This window comes from Oncorhynchus mykiss, chromosome 10 (genome assembly GCF_013265735.2).
Source record: "Oncorhynchus mykiss isolate Arlee chromosome 10, USDA_OmykA_1.1, whole genome shotgun sequence".
Taxonomy (NCBI): domain Eukaryota; kingdom Metazoa; phylum Chordata; class Actinopteri; order Salmoniformes; family Salmonidae; genus Oncorhynchus; species Oncorhynchus mykiss.
In genome coordinates, this window is record NC_048574.1 from 27,330,586 (window position 1) to 27,355,133 (window position 24,548).

At 44.9% G+C, this 24,548-nt stretch overlaps 1 protein-coding gene across 13 annotated transcripts in view; it reads right to left on the reverse strand.

Moving 5' to 3' along the window:
- Window positions 1–3: 3 nt before the first annotated feature.
- The window catches only part of LOC110533580 (inactive serine/threonine-protein kinase TEX14), a 35,968-nt gene continuing 11,423 nt past the window's right edge, over window positions 4–24,548 (reverse strand). For 3 of the 13 annotated variants that reach the window (XM_036989986.1, XM_036989985.1, XM_036989994.1), the window contains 24 exons: window positions 24,200–24,333; window positions 23,972–24,085; window positions 23,666–23,789; window positions 23,388–23,566; window positions 23,088–23,236; window positions 22,821–23,011; window positions 22,579–22,690; window positions 21,553–22,484; window positions 21,273–21,367; window positions 20,889–20,971; window positions 19,687–19,947; window positions 19,487–19,584; window positions 19,264–19,371; window positions 11,809–11,914; window positions 11,586–11,679; window positions 10,994–11,133; window positions 10,322–10,470; window positions 9,781–10,144; window positions 9,159–9,326; window positions 8,935–9,043; window positions 7,127–7,231; window positions 1,650–1,783; window positions 1,522–1,567; window positions 4–463 (listed from right to left, as the gene is read on the reverse strand). In XM_036989986.1, coding sequence (XP_036845881.1) covers window positions 388–463; window positions 1,522–1,567; window positions 1,650–1,783; window positions 7,127–7,231; window positions 8,935–9,043; window positions 9,159–9,326; window positions 9,781–10,144; window positions 10,322–10,470; window positions 10,994–11,133; window positions 11,586–11,679; window positions 11,809–11,914; window positions 19,264–19,371; window positions 19,487–19,584; window positions 19,687–19,947; window positions 20,889–20,971; window positions 21,273–21,367; window positions 21,553–22,484; window positions 22,579–22,690; window positions 22,821–23,011; window positions 23,088–23,236; window positions 23,388–23,566; window positions 23,666–23,789; window positions 23,972–24,085; window positions 24,200–24,333 — 4,071 coding nt within the window. In that variant the 3' untranslated portion in view covers window positions 4–387. Of the gene's footprint in view, window positions 464–1,521; window positions 1,571–1,649; window positions 1,784–7,126; window positions 7,232–8,934; window positions 9,044–9,158; window positions 9,327–9,780; window positions 10,145–10,321; window positions 10,471–10,993; window positions 11,134–11,585; window positions 11,680–11,808; window positions 11,915–19,263; window positions 19,372–19,486; window positions 19,585–19,686; window positions 19,948–20,888; window positions 20,972–21,272; window positions 21,368–21,552; window positions 22,485–22,578; window positions 22,691–22,820; window positions 23,012–23,087; window positions 23,237–23,387; window positions 23,567–23,665; window positions 23,790–23,971; window positions 24,086–24,199; window positions 24,334–24,548 lie in introns of those variants that run through there. The other 10 variants (XM_036989988.1, XM_036989987.1, XM_036989993.1 and 7 more) reach the window with 10 other exon arrangements.

Sequence of the window (24,548 nt, forward strand, 5' to 3'; positions counted from 1 at the left end):
GTATTTGCTCAATTAAGAATTTATTTAAGAGCACAAACACATTAGCATCTTAAGTACAGTGAAGTTGCTTTCCCGAACTATGTAAAACAATTACAAAATGAACAGGAACCTTTAAATTTACTTACGGTCTGTTTCTTTAATATTGGTCAAATCTGATCTATGTATTAACAGTAATGGTAACAATTTCATTTAACTAAAGCTTCATGTAGAGCACTGAATACAAATGACATTAAAGACATGTATGACCTCAACTATCCAAAGGAAATGTTTTTAGAACGAGAATGCATAAGTTATCTAAAGTCCAGCACCAAAGAAAACATTGTCATGCTTAAAGGGTGAGTGAATGGTAGTGTAGAGAAATAAGACTGATGTTAAGTTACATGTGTCCTACATGTTCTTCCTCAATCTCACTTGGTTGGGGTCACTTTGGCTTTTGATGGGAGTCTGCTCCAGGACAATAACCCTGCAGGCATAAAGAACCAAGTTAACACTACAGTCTTTAAGCATGCAAGCTCATTAAGATCAACTCTGGTATAATATGACTGGCTTCTACAAACATACATCTACAGTAAAATTAGTCCTATAACCTGAAAGATGCCGAACAAGGAAGAAGCCACTGCTCCAAAACCACCATAAAAAAAAAAAAAAGCCAGACTACAGTTTAACTGCACATGGGGTCAAAGATCATACTTTTTGGAGAAATGTCCTCTGGTCTGATGAAACAAAAATAACTGTTTGGAGGAAAAAGGGGGAGGCTTGCAAGCCAAAGAACATCCTCCCAACCGTGAAGCATAGGGGTGGCAGCATCATGTTGTGGGGGTGCTTTGCTGCAGGAGGGACTTGTGTACTTCACAAAATAGATGGCATCATGAGGAACATTTTCTGGATATATTTAAGCAACATCTCAAGACATCAGTCAGGAAGTTAAAGCTTGGTTGCAAATGGGTCTTCCAAATGGACAATGACCCCAAGCATATTTCCAAAGTTGTCCTTAAGCCATTTTGCCACAACAAAGTCAAGGTATTGGAGTGGCCATCACAAAGCCCTGACCTCAATCCTATAGAAAATTTGAGGGCAGAACTGAAAAAGCGTGTGCGATCAAGGAGGCCTTACAATCCTAACTCAGTTACACCAGCTCTGTCAGGAGGGAACGGGCCAAAATTCACCCAACTTATTGTGGGAAGCTTGTGGAAGGCTACCCGAAACGTTTGACCCAAGTGAAACAATTTAAAGGCAATGCTACCAAGTACTAAATGAGCGTATGTAAACTTCTGACCCACCGGGAATGTGATGAAAGAAATAAAAGCTGCAATAAATCATTCTCTATTATTCTGATATTTCATATTCTTAAAATAAAGTGGTGATCCTAACTGACCTAAGACAGGGAATTTTTACTAGGATTTAAATGTCAGGAATTGTGAAAAACTGAGTTTAAATGTATTTGGCTAAGGTGTATGTAAACTTCTGACTTCAACTGTGTGTGTGTGTGTATAAATAAAATGAAGAAAAAAAAAAACACACCTGTGAGGCTGACTCCAGGTCTCATGACTAGCCATTTCTAGCTTTTCTGTCAAAACAAAGTTGATTAGAATTTGACACCTCTTTAGTAAGTCAGTAATTGGGGAGAAAGGGAGGGTGCTTTTGCTCACCTGCGACAGGTGCTGGTTCTGTCCAGTCATTGGTGTCGACCCCCTTTCGTTCTGCCACTTCGGCACGGTCCCCTCCTGGACAACCTGCATCCTCACTCAACTCGCCCTCCACCTGGGGCTCACACACACCCAGTCTGGCCACAGGTGAAGGCATAAACATACCACAACACTTCAAGATACCAATTCACACTTTACAGTAACAACGGGTCAGTTGTGGGTGGACACATCAGGTACCATCTCAGAGCTTCTAGGCCATAGGTTCACAAGGCCATAGTACGAATGAAGCAGGTATATTGGTAATGATCACTTTTTCAGAAGGTTCCATTAGTCACTATTGTAAAAGTATGGGCCCAAGTTGCGACTTAACTAATTAGTAGGGATGCGCAATGTCGGTTAACATATCAGAATCGGGTGATATTAGCCAAAAATGCCAACATCGGCCCGATGTCTAGTTTAACGCCGATGTTAAAGCTGACGTGCATACCTATAATGTAGGACCTTGGGTCCCAAATGAGGACCCAGCCGAGAAGAGATCAACATCCGACGAGCTTCTCCTTCACGTCTCTATGGATTAAAATGTATGGTATGTACCCATACCGTAATGACGCCACGTAAAATTTTGCGCTACACGTGCAACACAGCATTCCTAACCTAGCCCATAATGTCTGCTGTGTGGATCGAGCAGTCATTTGAACGAGTAAGAACATTTCAGCGAGACAGCTCAAAGGTGAAATCCAATAACTTGGGGCGGCAGGTATCCTAATGGTTAGAGAGTTGGACTAGTAACTGGAAGGTTGCAAGATCGATTCCCCGAGCTGACAAGGTAAAAATCTGTCGTTCTGCCCATGAACAAGGCAGATAACCCACTGTTCCTAGGCCGTAATTGAAACTAAAAATGTGTTCTTAACTGACTTGCCTAGTTAAATAAAACTTTTTTTTTTTTTTAAACTTCAAGATAATGGATTCATTGTTTGTTGTGGTTGATGTTGGTTCCACAGTAATAACGTCACGACATACTATGGAATGCCGTTTGGGTCTTTGTGTGTCAAAGATACATCAAATAACAGTTCTAATATAGAATGTTGTGTGTTCTGAATTCGCACGTGCAAGCCAAGCGCCACCACTACTATCAGTAGCACTGTCAAAGCTGTGCAAACAAGCAAACACCAGCCACGAACAATGTTTATAATACCGCGTTGGTAATAAAGCATTATTTGTTCGGCCGCAACTTCTGGGGTAGCTAGCTTTAGCTTGGTACCTAGCTAGCACCAATATAACCAGCCTGAAAACAATGACCAGTAGAAACTGCAGTCATTTAAATGTATTCTTAGCAATGATTTAGGAATCCTTAAGTATTAGCTAGGAAGCCACTTGTTCGCCTATTGAAATTCAGTTGATGAAAATAAATAGCTAGCCAGCTACTTAACCCTGTTGCCGAAAGCTAATGTTATTGGCAGCCAGCTAGCTTCATCTGGCTAGTGAGGCTCGACCGGACCGGGTTATGTGTTGTAAAGATAGCCACAATAAGGATTAGGCAAATCAAATAAAAAATTTGCCACATACACATGGTTAGCAGATGTTAATGCGAGTGTCGCGAAATGCTTGCGCTTCTAAACTCAGCGAAAAGAGAAACGTCCCCTTTTCAGGACCCCGTCTTTCAAAGATTATTCGTAAAAATCCAAATAACTTCACAGATCATTGTAAAGTGTTTAACTTGTTATGGCTTGGGGGCAGTATTTCGACATCTGGATGAGAAGCGTGCCCAAAATAAACTGCCTGTTACTCAGGCCCAGAAGCTAGGATATGCATATAATTGGTAGATTTGGATAGAAAACACTGTTAAAATAATGTCTGGGAGTGTAACAGAACTGATATGGCAGGTGAAAATCCATCCAGGAAGTGGGATATTTTTGATGTGTGTAGTTTTCAATTGAATGCCTAGGACCCAGATTGCAGTTCCTATGGCTTCCACCTAGATGTCAACAGTCTTTAGACATTGTTTCAGGCTTGTTTTCTGAAAAATGAAGCAGAATGAGACCATTTTGTAAGTGGCATGCAGAATGAAGCAGAGCTCCTTTGCGCGCTTGACCAATTGCGCACCCTTCGTTCTTTTTCCTTTCTATTGAATACGCTATTGTCCGGTTTAAATATTATTGATTATTTAGACAATAGACAACCTGAGAATTAATTATATAAACATACTGAACAAAACGCGCCAACAAAACTGAGTTTTTGGGACATAAAGAGGAACTTTATCGAACAAAAATTGTGTAACAGGGATTATTGTAACTGCAACCAGATGAAGCTCAAAGGTAAGTGATGAATTTAATCGCTATTTCTGACTTTCGTGACGACTCTACTTGGCTTGAAAATGTATGCTAGTGTAAGCGGGGTGCTGTCCTCAGATAATCGCATGCTATGCTTTCGCCGTAAAGCCTTTTTGAAATCTGACACAGCGGCTGGATTAATAAGAAGTTAAGCTTTATTTTGATGTATAACACTTGTATCTTTATTCTGTATTTTGAATTTGGCGCTCTGCAATTTCACCGGATGTTGTCGAGGTGGGTCACTAGCGGAATGCCTGCGCCAGAGAGGTTAAACACTGTTTACCATGCTTGTTCAATGACCCATAAACAATGAATGAACATGCACCTGTGGAACGGTCGTTAACTTCTCTAGGGTAGGGGGCAGTATTGGGAATTTTGGATGAAAAGCGTGCCCAAATTAAACTGCCTGCTACTCAGCCATAAAAGCTAGAATTATGCATAATAATTAGTAGATTTGGATAGAAAACAATGAAGTTTCTAAAACTGTTTGAATGATGTCTGAGTATAACAGAACTCATATGGCAGGCAAAAACCTGAGAAAATCCAACCAGGAAGTGGGAAATCTGAGGTTTGTTGTTTTTCAACTCTTGGCCTATCAAATACACAGTGTCTACTGGGTCATATTGCACTTCCCAAGGCTTCCACTAGATGTCAACAGTCTTTAGAAACTTGTTTGAGGCTTCTACTGTGAAGTGGGGGCGAATGAGAGGGGAATGAGTTAGAGGTCTGCCAGAGAGCCACGAGCTGGCAACGCGAGTAAGCTTGAGTATCATTGCATTTCTGAAGACAAAGGAATTCTCCAGTTGGAAAATTATTGAAGATTTATGTTAAAAACATCCTAAATATTGATTCTATACATCGTTTGACATGTTTCTACGGACTGTAACAGAACTTTTTGACTTTGTCTGCTCCTAGTGATCGCGCGTCATGAATTTGGATTACTGGGCTAAACGCACAAACAAAAAGGAGGTATTTGGACATAAATGAACATTATTGAACAAAACAAACATTTATTGTGGAACTGGGATTCCTGGGAATGCATTCTGATGAAGATCATCAAAGGTAAGTGAATATTTATAATGCTATTTCTGACTTCTGTTGACTCCAACATGGTGGATTTGGCTTGATTTGTTGTCTGAGCGCTGTACTCAGATTATTGCATGGTTTTCTTTTTCCGTAAAGTTTTTTTCAAATCTGACACAGCGGTTGCATTGAGAAGTGGATCTAAAATTCCATGCATAACAGTAGTATCTTTTAGCAATGTTTATTATGAGTATTTCTGTAAATTGTTGTGGCTCTCTGCAAAATCACCGGATGTTTTGGAACTACTGAACATAACGCGCCAATGTAAACTCAGATTTTTGGATATAAATATTAACTTTACCGAACAAAACATACATGTATTGTGTAACATGAAGTCCTATGAGTGTCATCTGACGAAGATCAAAGGTTAGTGATTAATTTTCTCTCTATTTCTGCTTTTTGTGACTCCTCTCTTTGGCTGGAAACAATCGTGTGGTGTGCTTTCGTCGTAAAGCCTTTTTGAAATTGGACACTGTGGCCAGATTTACAACAACTGTATGTTTAAAATGGTGTAAAATACTTGTATGTTTGAGGAATTTTAAATATGGGATTTCTGTTGTTTTGAATTTGGCGCCCTGCAGTTTCACTGGCTTCTTGACGAGGTGGGACCCTAGAGAGGTTAAGACACTAACAGCTTACAGACGGTAGGCAATTAAGGTCACAGTTATGAAAACTTAGGACACTAAAGACACCTTTCTACTGACTCTGAAAAACACCAAAAGAAAGATGCCTAGGGTCCCTGCTCATCTGCGTGAACGTGCCTTAGGCATGAAGTCTGCAGATGTGGCCAGGGCAATAAATTGCAATGTCCGTACTGTGAGACGCCTAAGACACTGCTACAGGGAGACAAGACGGACAGCTGATCGTCCTCGCAGTGGCCGACCACGTGTAACACCTGCACAGGATTGGTACTTCCGAACATCACACCTGCGGGACAGGTACAGGATGGCAACAGCTGCCTGAGTTACACCAGGAACGCACAATCCCTCCATCAGTGCTTAGATTGTCCGCAATTGGCTGAGAGAGGCTGGACTGAGGGCTTGTAGGCCTGTTGTAAGGCAGGTCCTCACCAGACATACCGGCAACAACGTTGCCTATGGGCACAAACCCACAGTCGCTGGACCAGACAGGACTGGCAAAAAGTGCTCTTCAATGACGAGTCGCGGTTGTGTCTCACCAGGGGTGATGGTCGGATTCGCGTTTATCGTCGAAGGAATGAGCGTTACGCCGAGGCCTGTACTCTGGAGCGGGATCGATTTGGGGCGGTGTGTCACACCATCATCGGACTGAGCTTGTTGTCATTGCAGGCAATCAACGCTGTGCGTTACAGGGAAGACATCCTCCTCCCTCATGTGGTACCCTTCCTGCAGGCTCATGCTGACATGACCCTCCAGCATGACAATGCCACCTGCCATACTACTCGTTCTGTGCGTGATTTCCTGCAAGACAGGAATGTCAGTGTTCTGCCATGGCCAGCGAAGAGCCCAGATCTCAATCCCATTGAGCACGTCTGGGACCTGTTGGATTAGAGGGTGAGGGCTAGTGCCATTCCCCCCTCGAAAAGTCCGGGACTTACAGGTGCCTTGTTGAAAGAGTGGGGTAACATCTCACGGCAAGAACTGGCAAATCTGGTGCAGTCCATGAGGAGGAGATGCACTGCAATACTTAATGCAGCTGGTGGCCACACCAGATACTGACTGTTACTTTTGATTTTGACCACCCCCCTCCCCCTTTGTCAGAGACACATTATTCAATTTCTGTTAGTCACATGTCTGTGGAACTTGTTCAGTTATGTCTCAGTTGTTGAATCTTATGTTCATACAAATATTTAGTCTTCTGAAAATAAACGCAGTTGACGTTTCTTTTTTTTGCTGAGTTTAGATTGCTTAAAAGGCCGCTAAAAATTGTAATATTGGTATCTTTTTTTTTTTGGCAAGGAAAATATCGATATCGGCCAAAAATGTCATATCGGTGCATCACTACCAATTAGTAAACTATGTTGGACTGACTTCAACTGTGGATATTGGATTAGTTTGTAAGGTTATATGCTAATGGCTGGGCACTCACTGCTGTTTGGGGTGTGCAACCAGACCTGGACTTTTCAGAACCCTTTGACCAGCGGCCCTTTCCACCAACATGCCCTGCAGCACCTCATCCAGAGTAGAGTGAGCTCTGGAGGGAGAGAGAGCGAGCCTGAGTATACGTCACTTATGTGAACTTTACCACTTTAGGGGTACTACTCTTTTAGTATTATATCACTAGTCTGGTAATATAGCCAATTAATAAATACGGCAGAAATAGTGTCCAATACAGTAGTCTCCAACCCTGGTCCTGGAGGTTGGGAGTGAATAAACTGTAAAGTGTTGGCTAGAACAAAAGCAGGCACAGTCGTGACCCCTAGCCAGAGCTTCAGTGCATTCAGAAAGTATTCAGACCTTGACTTTGATCAAATTTTGTTATGTAATAACAGCCTTATTCTAAAATGTATTAAATTGTTTTGTTTCCTCAATCTACACACAATACCCCATAATGACAAAGCAAAAGCAGGTTTTTATAAACTTTTTTTATATATATATATTTGCAAAATTATCAAATTTACAAGTATTCAGTCCCTTTACTCAGTACTTTTTGAAGCACCTTTGGCAGCGATTACGGCCTCGAGTCTTCTTGGGTATGATGCTTCAAGCTTGGTACAACTGTATTTGGGGAGTTTCTCCCATTCTCTGCAGATCCTCTCAAGCTCTGTCAGGTTGGATGGGGAGTGTCACTGCACAGCTATTTTCAGGTCTCTCCAGAGATGTTCGATCGATCGGGTTCAAGTCCAGGCTCTGGCTGGGCCACACAAGAACATTCAGAGATTTGTCCCGAAGCCACTCCTGCGTTGACTTGGCTGTGTGCTTAGGGTTGTTATCCTGTTGGAAGGTGAACTTCGCCCCAGTCTGAGGTCCTGAGCCCTCTGGAGCAGGTTTTCATCAAGGCTCTCTCTGTACTCGCTCTGTTCCTATTTCCCTCAATCCTGACTAGTCTCCAAGTCCCTGCTGCTGAAAATCATCCCCACAGCATGATGCTGCCACCACCATCCTTCACTGCAGGGATGGTGCCATATTTCCTCCAGACGTGACGCTTGGCATTCTGCCAAATAGTTCAATCTTGGTTTCACCAGACCAGAGAATCTTGTTTGTCATGGTCAGAGTCTTTTAGGTGCCTTTTGGCAAACTCCAAGCAGGCTGTTGTCGTGCCTTTTACTGAGGAGTGGCTTCTGTCTGGCCACTCTGCCACAAAGGCCTGATTGGTGGAGAGCTGCAGAGATGGTTGTCCTACTGGAAGGTTCTCACATCTCCACAGAGGAACTCTGGAGCTCTGTCAGAGTGACCATTGGGTTCTTGGTCATCTCCTTGACCAAGGACCTTCTCCCCTGATTGCTCAGTTTGGCTGGGCAGCCAGCTCTAGAAAAAGTATTGGTGGTTCCAAACTTCTTCCATTTAAGAATGATGGAGGCCACTGTGTTCTTGGACCTTCAATGCTGCATACATTTTGGCTTGGTTTTTGCTCTTACATGCACTGTGGAATCTTGTATAGACAGGTGTGTGCCTTTGCAAATCATGTCCAATCAAGTGAATTTACCACAGGTGGATTCCAATCAAGTTGAAGAAACATCAAGGATGATCAATGGAAACAGGATTCACCTGAGCACAACTTTGGAGGTATGTTTATTTTTAATACATTTGGAAACATTTCTTAAAACCTGTTTCATTCTGGGTATTCTGTATAGATTGAGAATTTTTTCATTTAATCCATTTTAGATTAAGGCTGTAACGTAACAAAATGTGGAAAGTGTCAAAGGTTCTGAATACACTATGTTTAGTGAGGCCTACCTGTCAGTCTCCTCCAGTGAGTCTGGGCCCCCAGACAGGCCTTTGGCCTGGCTCTGCTGTACAGATGATGCAGCTCCCTCTGTGTCTGGACCACAGCCTGAAAGGGAATCTGAACAGAGGTAAATTGCTTTTGGGTCAATTTCTTATTAGAAATATGTATTTGCTACTGTTTAGAGATACTGTTTTTTATTTTCTTATAATGCTGATGTAATGCAGTGTAGTACCTTCACTGTGTGTGCTGCCATGGTGAGCTCCTGATGTCTCTGCCTGCTGTGTACTGGCCACAGAACCCTCTTCGTCAGTTAGCACTTGATCATTAATCACATCTTCATCCTCATGGTCTGTCTCCTCTTCGCCAGGCAACTCTTCCTCATCTGACACAAGTTCATCTTCTGCAGAGACAGGTTTATAACTGAACACAGTCTACCACCAAACATACATAGTACACTGGTCTGGGGTTGACATACTGATCTAATAGTAATATCACGTCAGTTAGTTGAAATTCAGTTACTGACAATAACATTCAACTGATCAGCAACACCTTGCTTAATTGAATCAGGAGAGTTCCCACTGGGCGCAGACGTCAGTTCTGATTTACATTTGGTTGAGTTGTCAACTAACGGAATTAAACGTGAAATCAAAAAATGTCACCATGACATTGGATTTACATAATAACAAATAAAATACAATTCTTACGTAATTACTTTTAAAAAATCCAATACGTTTCCCCACATTGATTTAATGTCATCACAAATTTTTGTTGGGGGGGTTGGGTTAACATGGATAGAGCTTCTATAAAAGCCTGCACCCGCTCCTCCAGAACTATGTTTGGAGACAACACCTCACCTCCCTCTAAAACAGAGGAGCTAGCATCCAGAGGATCTTCGTCCATCAGGTCGACATCCACACCAGCACAGCTACCCTGATCGGACCCTTCCAACTCTTTCCTGTCAGCAGCCAGCGACATCCCTCTCTCCCCTTCGAGATACTCCATGTTCTTCTCCTCTAAACTCTCTCTCTCCTCCACCTCCTCCCTTTCTTGGCTGGTGGTGGGTACGGTGTAGGTAGAGCCCACGCCCTCCTGGCTGGTCCCTGTGGTCCGTCTCTCTCCGGAGCTGGCTGTGGTGAACTCTGACACGCCCACGTGCGTCCCAGTCTCCTCGACGGAGGAGTCTCTCATCAGGGGTGAGGTCTGTCTGGAGAGGTCTGTCTGCAGATAGAGCAGCCAAGATATCAACATTTCAGTTACGTTTATAATGGGTAAAACTTCACACCCTGTACATCTCCAGGACCAGGGTTGGTTGGCACCCGCGTACTATATATTTCGACAGGTCTGAAGAATTAATTGAAACATTGTTCTGACTGGGAGAGTGCTGACTATTCTGACCGTGCTGGCTCCCAGGCTGGCAATGGCGAAGCTCTCGGTGTGGGGGGGCAGGGAGCGGGTGCTGCCCCAGGTGGAGGTGTCTAGCAGGCTGGGCAGAGGGGGGATGGGCTCCCCAGTGACCCCCATGGCTCTGTAGTTGGGTGCAGTCGCTGCACCACACCAAAACACGTATACCAGTGACATCTAGCTGCAATTCAACTTGTAAAAGTAGTGCTCCTGGTGTTGAACACGCACACTCAAGGAACCAATGCAAGGTGTGTGAACTGACTGGTAATGTAAGTTTGAAATAAAGTTGATTTTGGTTGCATAGGGCCTCGACTATACACCACTGGATATTGTACTACGATTTATGAATTAAAAGCTACTCGCTAGCGAAACTCTAGCTAGCTACATTGACTATGTAAACAATAGCAACTTGTGTAATTAGAGGAACATTTAGTACAATCACTAGCAACAATTTAATGAGTACTTGCGAAAAACTGGACCAAAGCTATTGTACTTAGGCATAATCAATGAATATGGTATAGTAGGGGAAAATAGAATAAAGACGCTCTTCCCCTCTGTGTGTAGCAGGTAGGACGCACTTTGTAGCAAAGAATGCTGATGGCAAATGTATGCGTATAATGGAGCTTAAATGTAACACTCTGGTAGCTGGGTGGCGTTGGTTGGTACCTGGGCTGCATGGGGTGCTGTAGCAGGGCGGAGGCCGTCTGTTCAGGGGGCTGGGTTGCAGTCTCTCCTGGTCCAACCACTCATGGTGCTGGGCGGGTGAGTACGTGATGCTGGAGACATCAGCCAGGTCAGGTAGACCACTATACATACATACATACATACATACATACATGATCTTGCAGAAATACTCTGTGTGGCACACTGGGCATGATATGTGGACATACTCCCAAAGGAAGAACTGTTGGTTCTTGACTATATCACACCTCAATCTACTCTTTACATTTGTCAATTAGCAGACGTTCTTCTCCAGAGCAACAGTAGTGAGAGCATACATTTTTCATACTGGTCCCCCATGTGAATCAAACCTACAAGCGCCATGTTCTACCAACTGAGCTACACAGGACTACAGTCTCACCCTTTCCAGAGCTCCTAAACAACATTCCCATCAGGTTCTAACAGGGATTTACAAACCTTAAGCATTAATCTGCACTTAAGCATTAATCTGTCTATTGACAATACACACATACATTACATAATCATATTGTACAGTTGATTCTACCATGGAGCGTCAGTGTGTTGGTGCTGCTCCTACCTGGCCATTGGAAAGGGTGCGTGCTGACTGACAGTGGGGTTTATGTCAATCTCATCTGACTCCTGTACAGGCTGACACTCTAGGGAAATGAACACTACATCAGTTTATTATCTGTCCTCATCTACTACTGCCTGAATGACCCAGCAGTGAATATGATGGCTTCAAAACTGAAATACTGCTCAAACTCTAGTTGAGTGTCAAAACACACACACAGCTATCTTACTCCCATGTTTGGTCTCCAGCTTCTGCTCCTCTGGTACAGTCCTACTGTCAGCAGCCCTACACACCTCCACTGTCACATCCAGGTCATCCTCTGAGCTGACAGGGCTCTAACAAGAGGAAACCAACAACTACAGTTAACTACATGCATGACTAACTAATTAGCTAAATAACTAACTACTCCGACGTTATGTTATACCATATACAGTGCCGTCATAAAGTATTCATACCCCTTGACTTATTACAGTGTTATAGCCTGAATTCAAAATAGATTCTCACCCATCACACACACACACAATAAATACCCCATAATGACAATGTGAAAACATGTTTAGATTTTTTGGGCAAATTTATTGAAAATTAAATACAGAAATTTAATTTACGTAAGCATTCACACCCCTTTGCTAGGACACTCCAAATTGAGCTCAGGTGCATCCAATTTACATTGATCATCCTCGACGTAGCTACAACTTGGATTCCACCTGTGGCCAATTAAATTGTTTGGACATGATTTAGAAAGAAACACACCTGTTGATATAAGGTCCCACAGTTGACAGTGCATGCCAGAGCAGAAACTATTGGAAGAGGTGGAGACCCGCACACTGTCGGAAAAACAAATAAATCCAAAACTGAGGCTTGAATGCAAAATAAAGATGTTTATTTAAATATATCAGTGTCCAAAAAATAAGTGCAAGAAAGTGCATGAATGAAAAGTGAAAACAAACGTTTCACACGATGTCACACGATCAAGCAAGAACGTTCTTTGCTTCACGGAAACGTGGCTCACTGGAGAGACTCTATCCGAAGCGGTGCAGCCAACGGGTTTCTCCACACATCGCGCAGACAGAAACAAACAACTTTCTGGTAAGAAGAGGGGCGGGGGCGTATGCCTTATGACTAACGTGACATGGTGTGATGAAAGAAACATACAGGAACTCAAATCCTTCTGTTCACCTGATTTAGAATTCCTCACAATCAAATGTAGACCGCATTATCTACCAAGAGAATTCTCTTCGATTATAATCACAGCCGTATATATCCCCCCCAAGCAGACACATCGATGGCTCTGAACGAACTTTATTTAACTCTTTGCAAACTGGAAACCATTCATCCGGAGGCTGCATTCATTGTAGCTGGGGATTTTAACAAGGCTAATCTGAAAACAAGACTCTCTAAATTTTATCAGCATATCGATTGCGCAACCAGGGGTGGAAAGACCTTGGATCATTGTTACTCTAACTTCCGCGACGCATATAAGGCCCTGCCCCGCCCCCCTTTCGGAAAAGCTGACCACGACTCCATTTTGTTGATCCCTGCCTACAGACAGAAACTAAAACAAGAGGCTCCCACGCTGAGGTCTGTCCAACGCTGGTCCGACCAAGCTGACTCCACACTCCAAGACTGCTTCCACCACGTGGACTGGGACATGTTTCGTATTGCGTCAGACAACAACATTGACGAATACGCTGATTCGGTGTGTGAGTTCATTAGAACGTGCGTTGAAGATGTCGTTCCCATAGCAACGATTAAAACATTCCCTAACCAGAAACCGTGGATTGATGGCAGCATTCGCGTGAAACTGAAAGCGCGAACCACTGCTTTTAATCAGGGGAAGGTGTCTGGTAACATGACCGAATACAAACAGTGCAGCTATTCCCTCCGCAAGGCTATCAAACAAGCTAAGCGTCAGTACAGAGACAAAGTAGAATCTCAATTCAACGGCTCAGACACAAGAGGCATGTGGCAGGGTCTACAGTCAATCACGGACTACAGGAAGAAATCCAGCCCAGTCACGGACCAGGATGTCCTGCTCCCAGGCAGACTAAATAACTTTTTTGCCCGCTTTGAGGACAATACAGTGCCACTGACACGGCCTGCAACGAAAACATGCGGTCTCTCCTTCACTGCAGCCGAGGTGAGTAAGACATTTAAACGTGTTAACCCTCGCAAGGCTGCAGGCCCAGACGGCATCCCCAGCCGCGCCCTCAGAGCATGCGCAGACCAGCTGGCCGGTGTGTTTACGGACATATTCAATCAATCCCTATACCAGTCTGCTGTTCCCACATGCTTCAAGAGGGCCACCATTGTTCCTGTTCCCAAGAAAGCTAAGGTAACTGAGCTAAACGACTACCGCCCCGTAGCACTCACTTCCGTCATCATGAAGTGCTTTGAGAGACTAGTCAAGGACCATATCACCTCCACCCTACCTGACACCCTAGACCCACTCCAATTTGCTTACCGCCCAAATAGGTCCACAGACAATGCAATCTCAACCACACTGCACACCGCCCTAACCCATCTGGACAAGAGGAATACCTATGTGAGAATGCTGTTCATTGACTACAGCTCGGCATTCAACACCATAGTACCCTCCAAGCTCGTCATCAAGCTCGAGACCCTGGGTCTCGACCCCGCCCTGTGCAACTGGGTACTGGACTTCCTGACGGGCCGCCCCCAGGTGGTGAGGGTAGGCAACAACATCTCCACCCCGCTGATCCTCAACACTGGGGCCCCACAAGGGTGCGTTCTGAGCCCTCTCCTGTACTCCCTGTTCACCCACGACTGCGTGGCCACGCACGCCTCCAACTCAATCATCAAGTTTGCGGACGACACAACAGTGGTAGGCTTGATTACCAACAACGACGAGACGGCCTACAGGGAGGAGGTGAGGGCCCTCGGAGTGTGGTGTCAGGAAAATAACCTCACACTCAACGTCAACAAAACTAAGGAGATGATTGTGGACTTCAGGAAACAGCAGAGGGAACACCCCCCTATCCACATCGATGGAACAGTAGTGGAGAGGGTAGCAAGTTTTAAGTTCCTCGGCATACACATCACAGACAAACTGAATTGGTCCACTCACACAGACAGCATTGTGAAGAAGGCGCAGCAGCGCCTCTTCAACCTCAGGAGGCTGAAGAAATTCGGCTTGTCACCAAAAGCACTCACAAACTTCTACAGATGCACAATCGAGAGCATCCTGGCGGGCTGTATCACCGCCTGGTACGGCAACTGCTCCGCCCTCAACCGCAAGGCTCTCCAGAGGGTGGTGAGGTCTGCACAACGCATCACCGGGGGCAAACTACCTGCCCTCCAGGACACCTACACCACCCGATGTCACAGGAAGGCCATAAAGATCATCAAGGACATCAACCACCCGAGCCACTGCCTGTTCACCCCGCTATCATCCAGAAGGCGAGGTCAGTACAGGTGCATCAAAGCTGGGACCGAGAGACTGAAAAACATCTTCTATCTCAAGGCCATCAGACTGTTAAACAGCCACCACTAACATTGAGTGGCTGCTGCCAACACACTGACACAACTCCAGCCACTTTAATAATGGGAATTGATGGGAAATGATGTAAATATATCACTAGCCACTTTAAACAATGCTACCTTATATAATGTTACTTACCCTACATTATTCATCTCATATGCATACGTATATACTGTACTCTATATCATCGACTGTATCCTTATGTAATACATGTATCACTAGCCACTTTAAACTATGCCACTTTGTTTACATACTCATCTCATTTGTACATACTGTACTCGATACCATCTACTGTATCTTGCCTATGCTGCTCTGTACCATCACTCATTCATATATCCTTATGTACATATTCTTTATCCCCTTACACTGTGTACAAGACAGTAGTTTTGGAATTGTTAGTTAGATTACTTGTTGGTTATTACTGCATTGTCGGAACTAGAAGCACAAGCATTTCGCTACACTCGCATTAACATCTGCTAACCATGTGTATGTGACAAATAAAATTTGATTTGATTTGAAAACAGAAAATCTATGAATCAGTACCAAGTACAATAGAATACATGATCTACACTGAACAAAAATATGAATGCAACATGTAAAGTATTGGCCCATGTTTCATGAGCTGAAATAAAAAAAAAAAAAGTACAAAAAAAAAGAAGAGCTTATTTCTCACAAATTGTGCACAAATTTGTTCATATCCCTGTTAATGAGCATTTCCCCGTAGCCAAGATAATCCATCCACTTGACAAGTGTGGCATATCAAGAAGCTGATTTAACAGCACTATCATTACACTGGTGCACCTTGTGCTGGGGACAATAAAAGGCCACTAAAATGTGCAGTTTTTTTTCACAACACAATGCCACAGATGTCTCAGGTTGAGGGAGCATGCAATTGGCATGCTGACTGCAGGAATGTCCACCAGAGCTGTTGGCAGATAATTGAATGTTAATTTCTCTACCATAAGCTGCCTCAAAAGTTGTTTTAGTACGTCCAACTGGCCTCACAACTGCAGACCACAGCAGCCCAGGACTTCCACATCCGGCTTCATATGCGGGATCGTCCGAGGGGTATTTCTGTCTGTAATAAAGCCATTTTGTGGGGAAAAACTCTGATTGGCTGGGCCTGGCTCCCCAGTGGGTGTGCCTATGCCCTCCAAGTCACACCCATGGCTGCACCCCTGCACACTCATGTGAAATCCATAGATTAGGGCCTAATTTATTTCAATTGAATGGTTTCCTTATATGAACTGTAACTCAGTAAAATCATTGAAATTGTTGCGTTTATATTTTTGTTCAGTATAGATTATATACAAAAGCGGACAGAGAAATATTTTGATTTCACATATAGAGCAGAAACTATAACATGAAGTCCAAGGCACTGTCTGCAGAGCCCCGAGATATACTTGTGATGAGACATATACACACCAAAAGTATGTGGACACCTGCTTTTCAAACAATCTCATTCCAAAATCATGGGCATTAATATGGACTTGGTCCCCGCTTGGCATTGCGCATGGTGATTACTTAGGCTTGTGTGCGGCTGCTCAGCCATGGAAATCCATTTCATGGATTTCAGTTATTGTGCTGATGTTGCTTCCAAAAGCAGTTTCGAACTCTGTAGTGAGTGTTGCGACCGAGGACAGACAATTTTTACACGGTTCAGCGCGCTGCAGTCCCAGTCTGTGAGCTTGTGTGAACTACCACTTCGCGGCTGAGCTATTGTTGCTAGACGTTTCCACTTCACAATAACAGCAAGGCAGACATTTGACAAACTGACTAGTTGGAAAGGTGACATCCTATGACAGTGCCACATTGAAAGTGCTTCTACACCTACATTGCTTGCTGTTTGGGGATTTAGGCTGGGTTTCTGTACAGCACTTTGTGACATCAGCTGATGTAAGAAGGGCTTTATAAATACATTTGATTGAAAGTCACTGAGCTCTTAAGTACTGGCCATTCTACTGCCAATTTTTGTCTATGGAGATTGCATGGCTGTGTGCTTGATTATATACACCCGTCAGCAAAAGGTGTGGCTGAAATAGTCAAATCCACTAATGTGAAGGGGTGTCCACACACACACACTTGGCCATGTAGTGTATAAAACAATGTTTACAGTGTTGAAAGTTTAAAAGAGTACAGTGGTCTCCATCATTGGAAAAAATATGGAACTACCCAGACTCTGCCTAGAGCTGGCCCTCCAACCGGGCAAGTAGGACCTTGGGTCAGGGAGGTGGCAAAGAACCCAATGACCATTCTGGCAGAACTACTCCTTGGCTGAGATGGGAGAACAACAGTCTCTCTATAGCACTTCACCAATCTGGGTTTTATGGGAGAGGGGCCAGGTGGAAGCCAATCCTGATTAAAAGGCACATGACACCATACCTGGAGTTTGCAAAAAGGCACGTGAAATATTTTTTGGTCTGATGAGACAAAAATTGTACTCTTTGGCCTGAACCAGGCACTGCTCATCACCTATCTAACACCATCCATACTGTGAACCATGGTGGTGGCAGCATCATGCTTTGGGAATATTTTTCAGCGGCAGCGATAGGGAGACTGGTAAGGATAGCGGGAACAATGAATGGAGACAAATACAAGCAAATCTTTTATGACAACCTGCTTCAGTGTAAATGAAAGACTGGGACTAAGATTTACATTCCAACAGGTCAACGACCCTAAGCATATAGCCAAAGCAACGTTGGAATGGCTTCAGAACAAGAATGTGAAAGTCCTTGAGTGGCCCAGCCAAAGCCCAGACTTGAATCCCATTGAAAATCTGTGGAAAAACCTGAAGATTAACTGAACAGCAAGAGGTTGAGAAAATCTGCAAGGAACAATGGGAGAACATCTCCAAATCCAGATGTGTAAAACTGATAGACATAGCCAAGATAACTCAAAGCTGTAATGCCAAAGGTGCTTCTACAAAGTGTTGACTCAGGGGAGTGAATACTTATGTAAATTAGATATTTCTGGATTTAATTTTCAATACATTTGCAAACATTTCTAAAAACAGGTTTTCACTCTTAAATACAAGTCAAACTAAATGCATGCTCTTCAACCGATCGCTGCCTGCCCGCCCGTCCAACATCACTACTCTGGACGGTTCTGGCTTAGAATATGTGGACAACTACAAATACCTAGGTGTCTGGTTAGACTGTAAACTCTCCTTCCAGACTCACATCAAACATCTCCAATCCAAAGTTAAATCTAGAATTGGCTTCCCATTTCGCAACAAAGCATCCTTCACTCATGCTGCCAAACATACCCTCGTAAAATTTACCATCCTACCGATCCTCGACGATCGGTCTATCACAGTGCCATCCGTTTTGTCACCAAAGCCCCATATACTACCCACCACTGCGACCTGTACACTCTCCTTGGCTGGCCCTCGCTACATCAAACCCACTGGCTCCAGGTCATCTATAAGTCTTTGCTAGGTAAAGTCCCCCCTTATCTCAGCTCGCTGGTCACCATAGCCTGTAGCACGCGCTCCAGCAGGTATATCTCTCTGGTCACCCCCAAAACCAATCCTTCCTTTGGCCGCCTCTCCTTCCAGTTCTCTGCAGCCAATGACTGGAACGAACTACAAAATCTCTGAAACTGGAAACACATCTCCCTCACTAGCTTTAAGCACCAGCTGTCAGAGCAGCTAACAGATTACTGCACCTGTACATAGCCCATCTATAATTTAGCCCAAACAACTACCTCTCCCCCTACTGTATTTATTTATTTTGCTCCTTGGCACCCCATTACTTCTCTCTACTTTGCACATTCTTCCACTGCAAATCTACCATTCCAGTGTTTTACTTGCTATATTGTATTTACTTCGCCACCTTGGCCTTTTTTTTGTGCCTTTACCTCCCTTATCTCACCTCACTTGCTCACATTGTATATAGACTTATTTTTCTACTGTATTATTGACTGTATGTTTGTTTTTACTCCATGTGTAACTCTGTGTTGTTGTATGTGTCAAACTGCTTTGCTTTATCTTGGCCAGGTGGCAATTGTAAATGAGAACTTGTTCTCAACTTGCCTACCTGGTTAAATATTTAATGGTAGAACAAAAATCTATTAATCCATTTTGAATTCCGGCTGTAACACAACAAAATGTGGAATAAGTCAAGGGGTATGAATACTTTCTGAAGGCATTGTAACTATTACGTTAACTAAGAACTACTAGACCTGGCTGTCTCTGGATGGGTTGTTCCTCTGCTCTGGGTTGGGGGTGTAGAACATGCTGGAAGCCTCCACAGGAGACTGAGTGTAGTCCGACTCAGAGGTCCCCTCCTCCTGGACACACAAGGTCAAGGGTTTAACACTGAGTGTGTAACATTTTAACTAATATCATCTGATGATTATGTTCTCTATGGGGTGCAGAGTTGAGTTTTTGCTTCTCTCATCTAACCTCCCTTTGTCCTGAGCCCTCCCACACTCCACATGTCATATTGAAGGAGCGGTTCACTGTGTGGAAATCTGCATCCTCTTCACTCTCACTCTGGACACCTGTATAGAAAGATGAGATACTGAGACAGAAGATAGATATGTTCCTATCCTACTATGCTTCTGAGCATAAGGACAGTATAGCATGCTTATCAGCTGCATCACCTGCAAAGCTTTTGAAGATCTGCTCCAGCTCAGAGCTGCTTTCGAGGGCCTCAGCTGCAGCTTTCTGTGGCTTTGAGGCAGGGTCTGGAGCGGACCTGTAGCCGTTGTCACTGCGCCCCAGGGGGTCCTGTCTGGGTGGTTCCACCACTCGCCCAAACCCCTGTCTGTCCTCCATCTCCTCACTGTCACTGCTGGCAGGGGGGCCCACAGCCACCCCCAGACGCCCCCGGGTCATCCTGGCCACCAACTCTGACACCTCACCTATGAGAGGATGAGGAATTTTGGAGGAAGTTGGGGTCAGAACTGTAATAAATGTAAAGATGGTGTTCTGTGAACTGTAACTTGGGTATAATGCATGTACACTGAACAAAAATATAAAAAACAATTTCAAAGATTTTACAGAGTTAGTTCATAAGGAAATCAGTTAATTGAAAAATTAATTAGGACCTAATCTATGGATTCCACCTGGCTGGGAATATAGATATGAATCTGTTGGTCATAGATAACTTTTAAAGTTAGGGGTGTGGATCAGAAAATCATATAGTGGGGTGACCACCATTTATCGTACACGTGTATTCAGAGCATTACAACATGCTGGTTCGTGGTGACATGTCTGGTGAGTATGCAGGCCATGAAAGAACTGGGACATTTTCAGTGTCCAGGACTTGTGTACAGACCCTTGTGACATGGGGCTGTGCACTATCATGCTGAAACATGAGGTGATGGTGGTGGATGAATGGCACAACAATGGGCCTCAGTATCGCCACAGTAGCTCTGTGCATTCAAATTGCCATCAATAAAATGCAATTGTGTTAGTTGTCCGTAGCTTATGCCTGCCCATACCATAACCCCACCATGGGAGCACTCTGTTCACAATTTTGACATCAGCAAACCCCTCGCCCACATGACACCATACATGCCGTCTACTCAGTACAGTTGAAACAGTTGTGCCCCCACAGTTGAAACCAGGATTCATTTGTGAAGCGTACACTTCTCCAGCGTGCCAGTGGCCATCGAAGGTGAGCATTTTCCCAATTAGTTGGTTACGACGCCGAACTGCAGTCAGGTCAAGGACGACAAGGAGAGAAATATGCTTTTTGTAGGCATGGACAATTTATGGGTTCTTATTTCAGCTCATGAAACCAACACATTACATGTTGCGTTTATATTTTTGTTCAGTGTATAATATAGTGAAATCTCACTGGTCCATTTGGCCTTGGCTGGGAGCTCAGGCTGTCTGGGACTGTCCTCAAGAGATTCTGTCCCCTCAGAAGACAGACAGAGCCTGGGATGGGGCAGAGGGAGCAGGTTGTCAAAAACACGCAAACAAAATGTAAAGCGATGTGTCACCAAATCCTAGTCATTTTTTAAACAGAAAATGTTGCTCAAAGGTATACTGTTGTAGCTAATTGTAGGGTATTGGTGTTGCAATTATTGTACATTTTGGGTTAGATTTGCACAATTGTCCCCACCATACAGTTTGACTAAATGAGGCCACTGCGAGTTTTATATCCCACACTTACTTTCTACCGTATGCATATGGATTTAGAGCAGAGAACAGTGCTGCCTTTGTCAGTGTTCTGTACCTGTCAGTGAGTTCCTGTCTGTCCACTGACTGCTGCTTTGTCTCTGCCTGCGGACCTCGTCTCACTGTCTCTCTGGAGCCTCCATCTCTACCTACCTACCAGACAGACAGCAGTCACTCACTCAGTCACAACAGAACCTGGGAAGAGCTATATTTGTGACAAACTGTACTATGGGAATATATTCTTCATCCAATCATGGCACTTTTGTGAGACTCAGAGTTGCAGTTGTGTGTGTGTGTGTGTGTAACACCAGAGGTTGCAATTTGTGGTGGTGTGCTACCTGCTGCTGCCTTCTGGGGCATAGGTTGACAAAGCTGTCCTCCGGAGCCGAGCTATAGTGGCTCATCTCCTCGCCCTCGCTGCCGGTTCCCTCCGAAGTAGTGCACTCCAAAGTAGGGTACTCCTCCGAAGGGCACTCCAGAGTAGTGCACTCCAGATTAGGGTATTCCTCTGCAGGATACTCCCTCTGCCATGCGGCCAGCTCCTCAGCGCTGAGCGGCATGGACTCTCCTCCCTTCAGTAGCTGGGCCTCCAGTCTCTTGGCCGAGGGGTGGACACCATGTGGTAGGAGACGGTATTGTGAAGGAGGCCCCACTGCGCGGGACATGTAACTACACACCGACCCAGAGAGAGTGGATGAGAGGGAGGTGGAGGCTGAGGAGGAGATGTGGGGGGTCTGAGCATCTTTTCCCTCTGCCCCTCCGTCCACCTCGTCAACCGCCCCCCGCTCCTGTCGAGAACGGCCTGTTTCCACGGTGGCCAGGTTGCACTCGGACTGCTGCAACAGTACCTGGGAGACCTTGAGGTTGAGGACGATGGAGCTGATGTGCTCCGAGAGCTTTCCAGACACTGGGCGCTCTGGCTGAACAGCCCTCTCCTTCATAATTGTCCGCTCCTCTTCTTCCTCCTCCTCCTCTGTTACAGTGCTGGAGTCAGACTCTTCTTCTTGGGTGTTGTAGGGTTCCGATGGCACAACAGAGCACAGGCGCCAGTCATCCAGGGGCAGGATGTCCCTAAAAGAGATGTCACGGTGGAATATGGGCTGTTCAGAGTCTGTTGTCATTCCTCCTTCTCCCCTCTCTGTCTCGTTCTCTCTGTCCAGCAGTTTGTCCAGTTCGCTGAGCTGGTCCTGGATCTCCCTGTCCACTGTAGTGTCCATGGAACTGCCTAAAGAACCTTCCTGTGGGTCAGTGTAGGCAGTAGGCCTGAGGTCTGAGAAAGAGGGGAAAAGACATGGATAAAACCCTTTTTTAAAATGTTTATATTGTTCAGGGTGTTTTGTATGTGCTCTGTTCACCACCAGCACCTGCAGGCTCCTTAACTGGGGCGGACTCTGGACTCCAGCCTGCAGGCCTGAGCCCTCCTCCTATGTCTGTGTACAGCCCACTCCTCCTCCGTGCCCCTACTTGGGACAGCTCCTACCACACACACACACACACACACACACACACACAGAGGTCATAATAACAAATCCATGTGAGGCTGCTGCCACTATTACGACACCAACCATTGCTTATGTTGGCGGAGTGCCTAGGCTGCAGTCTATACCTTCATGTCTTGGCGCAGTGTATAGCGCAAGTCCTGCAGGCTGTGTGTACGGTCCTCGGGGCGGGGCTGCAGGCCCACCCTGACCAGGGCGTAGTAAGGCTGGGGCACACTGGAATCTGTAGCCAGGGCCTGGCCCGACTCTACAGTCTGCCTGATCCAACGAGGGTCCACCGGGCCCCACGGCACTGTGTCTACGGAAGAACACACACACACCAAGGTCACACAAATATTCACACTGCTGCAGTGGACAACAGATGGAGTAGCTACCTGTATAGAGCTCCTGGATGAGGGCACATAGGCTGTAGAGGTCAGCCTTCCCTGTGCAGGGTCTCCGTCTGATCACCTCAGGGGCGGCCCAGTTGTACAGGCCTGGGGGCAGGGGCAGGTGAGCCGAGGGTCTGCGGTGACTATTGTCACTGGGAGAAGAACAGGACATACAGACCAATACTCATTACTTACCACCCTTATGGAATAATGTTCAGTATTTCATTGCAGGCGCATGGACTACAACAACATTTGTTTAGGAAAAAGAAAGACCTAGTAGTGCAAGTTTCCTTTTCTTCCTACCTGGGCACCATGAAGCCGAGGCCGGAGAGTTTGGCCACGCCAGGGTGTGTGAGGAGGATGCTGTGGGAGGAAAGAGCTCGCAACACCAGGGCCCGACTGTGCAGGTAGAGCAGAGCCTCACACACCTGCAGCACCACCAACAGCATGGTCTCAGCACGCAGCACTGGAAACTCAGCACGCTGGTGAGGTGCACAAATACATTTATTAAATTGAATGAATTACAAAAGTACAAAACACAGATAAATGTTGAAAGTGTGTCTATGTGTGGTGGGGATTACCCTCTGATGCAGCAAGTTGTGCAGAGAGCCCACGTGGACCCGTTCAAACACCAGACGGACTCTCATCAGGTCACTGGACATGCTCACTGCCATCAGCTGCAGCAGGTATGGATGGAACAGCTGGCTACAAACACAGTCACACAGCAGTTACTGGGTTATGCTGTATATCCATAAACAGCATCAATAGCACTGAAATGACAGGTGTACTTTATGTTAAAGACTATCATTTGGAGAAACATTTAAGAACTCAACGCAGCAGTCATTTAAGTTGTTTAAAGAGTTCAAAGAGTGTCATCGTCTTCTCACTTGCAGTACTCCAGCTCAATGAGTATCAGGTCAAGGTAGGCCTCTTGGCTGCCTCCTTGTGGAGAGATGGACTGCAGCTCCTTCACAGTTATCCTGCAGCCCTTCCAGCTGTAACTGACAGATGGAACAACCAGTTTAGAGAAAAAAACATCTAAATCGGTAGCTTCTTATTTGATGCAATCCCATAGGAGTTATATAAGACGTGGTTCCAGTCCTCAGTAGTCTTACTTGGTCATGGTAATGAAGGCGCCACAGGAGAAGGAGAGGAGGGGTTCGTCGTCCGCCTGCCCCAACTCACTGTCCCCAATCACAGGCAGGGAGGCCAGAAGGCCCAACGGATATCCAGGTTTATCTATACACAACTGAGCCCAGCAAGAAAACAGTCACTCACTCTCATCCAGAAACAAAATACTGCCATTCCAAAATATATACCACACTATATGCAATTTAGCAGATGCTTTTATCCAAATAAACTCATACTTACATACATACATACATACATACATACATACATACATACATACATACATACATACATACATACATACATACATAGATAGTATAATGATATAGGGAA